The sequence below is a fragment of the Ptychodera flava genome, assembly GCF_041260155.1.
Source record: "Ptychodera flava strain L36383 chromosome 3 unlocalized genomic scaffold, AS_Pfla_20210202 Scaffold_25__1_contigs__length_14229661_pilon, whole genome shotgun sequence".
Classification (NCBI taxonomy): Eukaryota; Metazoa; Hemichordata; class Enteropneusta; family Ptychoderidae; genus Ptychodera; species Ptychodera flava.
In genome coordinates this window covers 2,975,903-2,978,781 of record NW_027248279.1, presented here as the reverse complement: position 1 = coordinate 2,978,781, position 2,879 = coordinate 2,975,903, and the positions used below count along the sequence as shown (strand labels likewise).

At 43.1% G+C, this 2,879-nt stretch overlaps 1 protein-coding gene across 1 annotated transcript; it reads left to right on the top strand.

The window, feature by feature from the left end:
* Positions 1–974: 974 nt before the first annotated feature.
* Positions 975–2,081, top strand: LOC139125190 (uncharacterized). The gene has a single exon (XM_070691293.1). It carries the CDS (start codon positions 975–977, stop codon positions 2,079–2,081), a length of 1,107 nt encoding a protein of 368 aa, XP_070547394.1.
* The last annotated feature ends 798 nt before the right edge of the window (positions 2,082–2,879 follow it).

Genomic DNA, 2,879 nt, shown 5'->3' with positions numbered 1-2,879 from the left:
TCAGATCTTGATGAGCATTGAACCATTAAAGTTCCAGCTATGTACACACAAGAAGAAATTCCTGCTTCAAAGGATAACATCATTACACAAGACGAAATCAACAAGTATCCGTATTTGCGAAAGGTACATCTGCCTGAGATAGATGAGGATATTGGCCTACTCATCGGTGGTAACGTTCCCGAAGTGTTTGAACTGTGGAAAGTGATAAACAGTATTGGAGATGGACCATTTGCCATACGTACCCGTTTAGGCTGGGTCGTGAATGGTTTCCTAATGGGCGCTGGCATGTCAGCAAATGAAGTTGCAGCAACAGTCTGTAGAATACAAGTTGGACCTTCGATTGATCAGCAGTTAATCAACCTCTTCAATCACGAGTACAGAGAGCATATCATAGATGACAAACCCGTAGATTCGGTTGAAGATTGAAAATTCATGAAGATCATGAACGAACAGACACAGTTTGTTAAGGACATTATCAGGTATCATTACCGTTTCGTGATGACAGTGTTACAATGCCAAACAACAAAGTGGCAGTTGAATATCGGCTTTCTCAGCTGAGGAAGAAATTTAGAAACAATGATGACTATCGTCAAGAATATACTACCTTCATGGAAGGTATCATGATAAAGGCTATGCTGAAAGGGTGCCACAGGAAGAATTGGAAGGCAATCCTGGAAAGAAATGGTATCTTCCCACCATGGAGTGTACCATCCACAAAAACAGAAAATCCAGGTAGTCTTTGATTGTGGCGCTGAATACAAGGGAACTTCTTTCAACAAGGAGTTGATGCAAGGACCGGATCTGACCAGTTCACTTGTAGAAGTGCTCATACGTTTCCGTGAAGAGCAGATAGCACTAATGTCAGATATAGAGGCCATGTTCTCTCAAGTAGGTGTGTGCAAGAAAACCGGGATTTCCAACGTTTTCTGTGGTGGCCAAATGGTAATGAAGAGGAACCTCTTGTCGAGTACCGAATGACAGTGCACATCTTTGGGGATACATCGTCACCTAGTTGTGCCAATTTTGCGTTGAAGAAATCCTCAGACAATACTTCTGATCTGAGTGTCAAGAACACCATTTCCAGAAACTTCTATGTTGATGACATGTTGAAGCCAACCTCAACTGTGACAGAAGGGAAGACTTTGGCTGAAGGGCTGATTGACACCTGTAAGAAATCAGGGTTTAAGCTCACGAAGTGGATCAGTAATACGCGTCCAGTTTTGGAAGCAATACCTGAAGAACAAAGGGCGACAGAGGTGAAGAACTTAGACTTGGAGCAAGATGACTTGCCCATGGAGCATGCACTCGGTATGCAATGGAATGTGGAATCTGACGTATTCGAATTCAGAAATCGTACTAAAGAGAAACCAACGACCAGACGAGGAATTCTCGGAGTGGTTAGTTCATTATATGACCCACTGGGCATGGCAGCACCAGCACTACTGCCACCCAAGATGCTTTTGCAGCAGTTGTGTAAGGCAAAACTAGGCTGGGATGATGATATTCCTGGGAAACAACGCAAAGTTTGGGAGAAGTGGTTAAGTGACCTACCAAAATTAGAAGAGAGTTTCATAGTACCTAGATGTATAAAGCCTGAGTACTTTGGTGAAGTGGACGTGGCTCAGCTACATCACTTTGCGGATGCTAGTGAAAATGGTTATGGTGCTGTGTCGTATCTCAGGTTGATCGACAAAAGTGGGAACATTCATAGCACATTGATGATGGCCAAAGCAAGAGTGGCCCCATTGAAACAAATATCGATTCCACGATTGGAATTAACTGCAGCTACCATAGCAGTAAGGCTCAACAAACTTCTCAGAAAGGAGGTGGATTTGCCAATTGACGAATCTGTGTTTTGGACCAAAAGCAGAACCGTTTTGCGATACATAAATAACGATACCACAAGATTTCATACCTTTGTGGCGAACAGAATAGCGGTGATTCGAGGAGGATCAGATCCAGCGAACTGGCGCTACCTTAATACCAGTGAAAACCCAGCAGATGAGTGCTCTAGAGGTCAGAAAATAGATGTTTTTCTAAAGAATAAAAAAGATGGAGAGGTGGTCCTGATTTCTTGTTGAAGACACAAGACAAATGGCCAAGTGATAGCTACAGTACACAGCTAGATCCAGAAGATCCAGAGGTGAAGAAATCAGCACTAGTGCATAGAATATCCATTAGGTCAGATGAAGAAACCGTGCCCGTTATTTTTGGAACGGTGCCCGATGTTTCAGACAGACTCTTGCAGAGTGACGGTTAGTGCAACATCCGTTAATGCAGAGGAAACGGTGCAAAAACTGATACACTATTACTCAAGTTGGTATAAATTGAAGAAAGCAGTGGCTTGGATACATAAAGTTGGTGATACGTTGTTGAGACGTGCCAAGAACAGAAGTTGTAGCGTGGATGGACCACATGAAATTACAGTGCAAGACATGAAAGCAGCAGAAACTGCGATCATCAAGTTTGTACAAAAGAAAGCATTTCCCAAAGATGTTGAAAGTTTGTCAGCGGATCGCTATAAAGACAAGAAGTCACGAAGAAATAGTAACATCTACAGACTGGATCCTGTCATCGGAGCAGATGGTTTGCTGCGTGTAGGAGGACGTCTGAGTTTGTCCATGGTAGCAGAAGATGCACAAGTACACGAGAAGTATTGGATCCCTGGCGCAAACTCTGCAGCTAGAAGTATAGTCAGTAAATGTGTGACTTGTAGACGTCAGCGAGCCAGACTTGTGAGAAGAAGATGGCAGACTTGCCAGCTGATCGTTTGCAGTCAAAGAACCACCATTTACCAATGTTGGCATTGATTACTTTGGGCCGATTGAGATGAAGATAAGGAGAAGTACAGTAAAGCAATATGGTGCAATATTTACTTG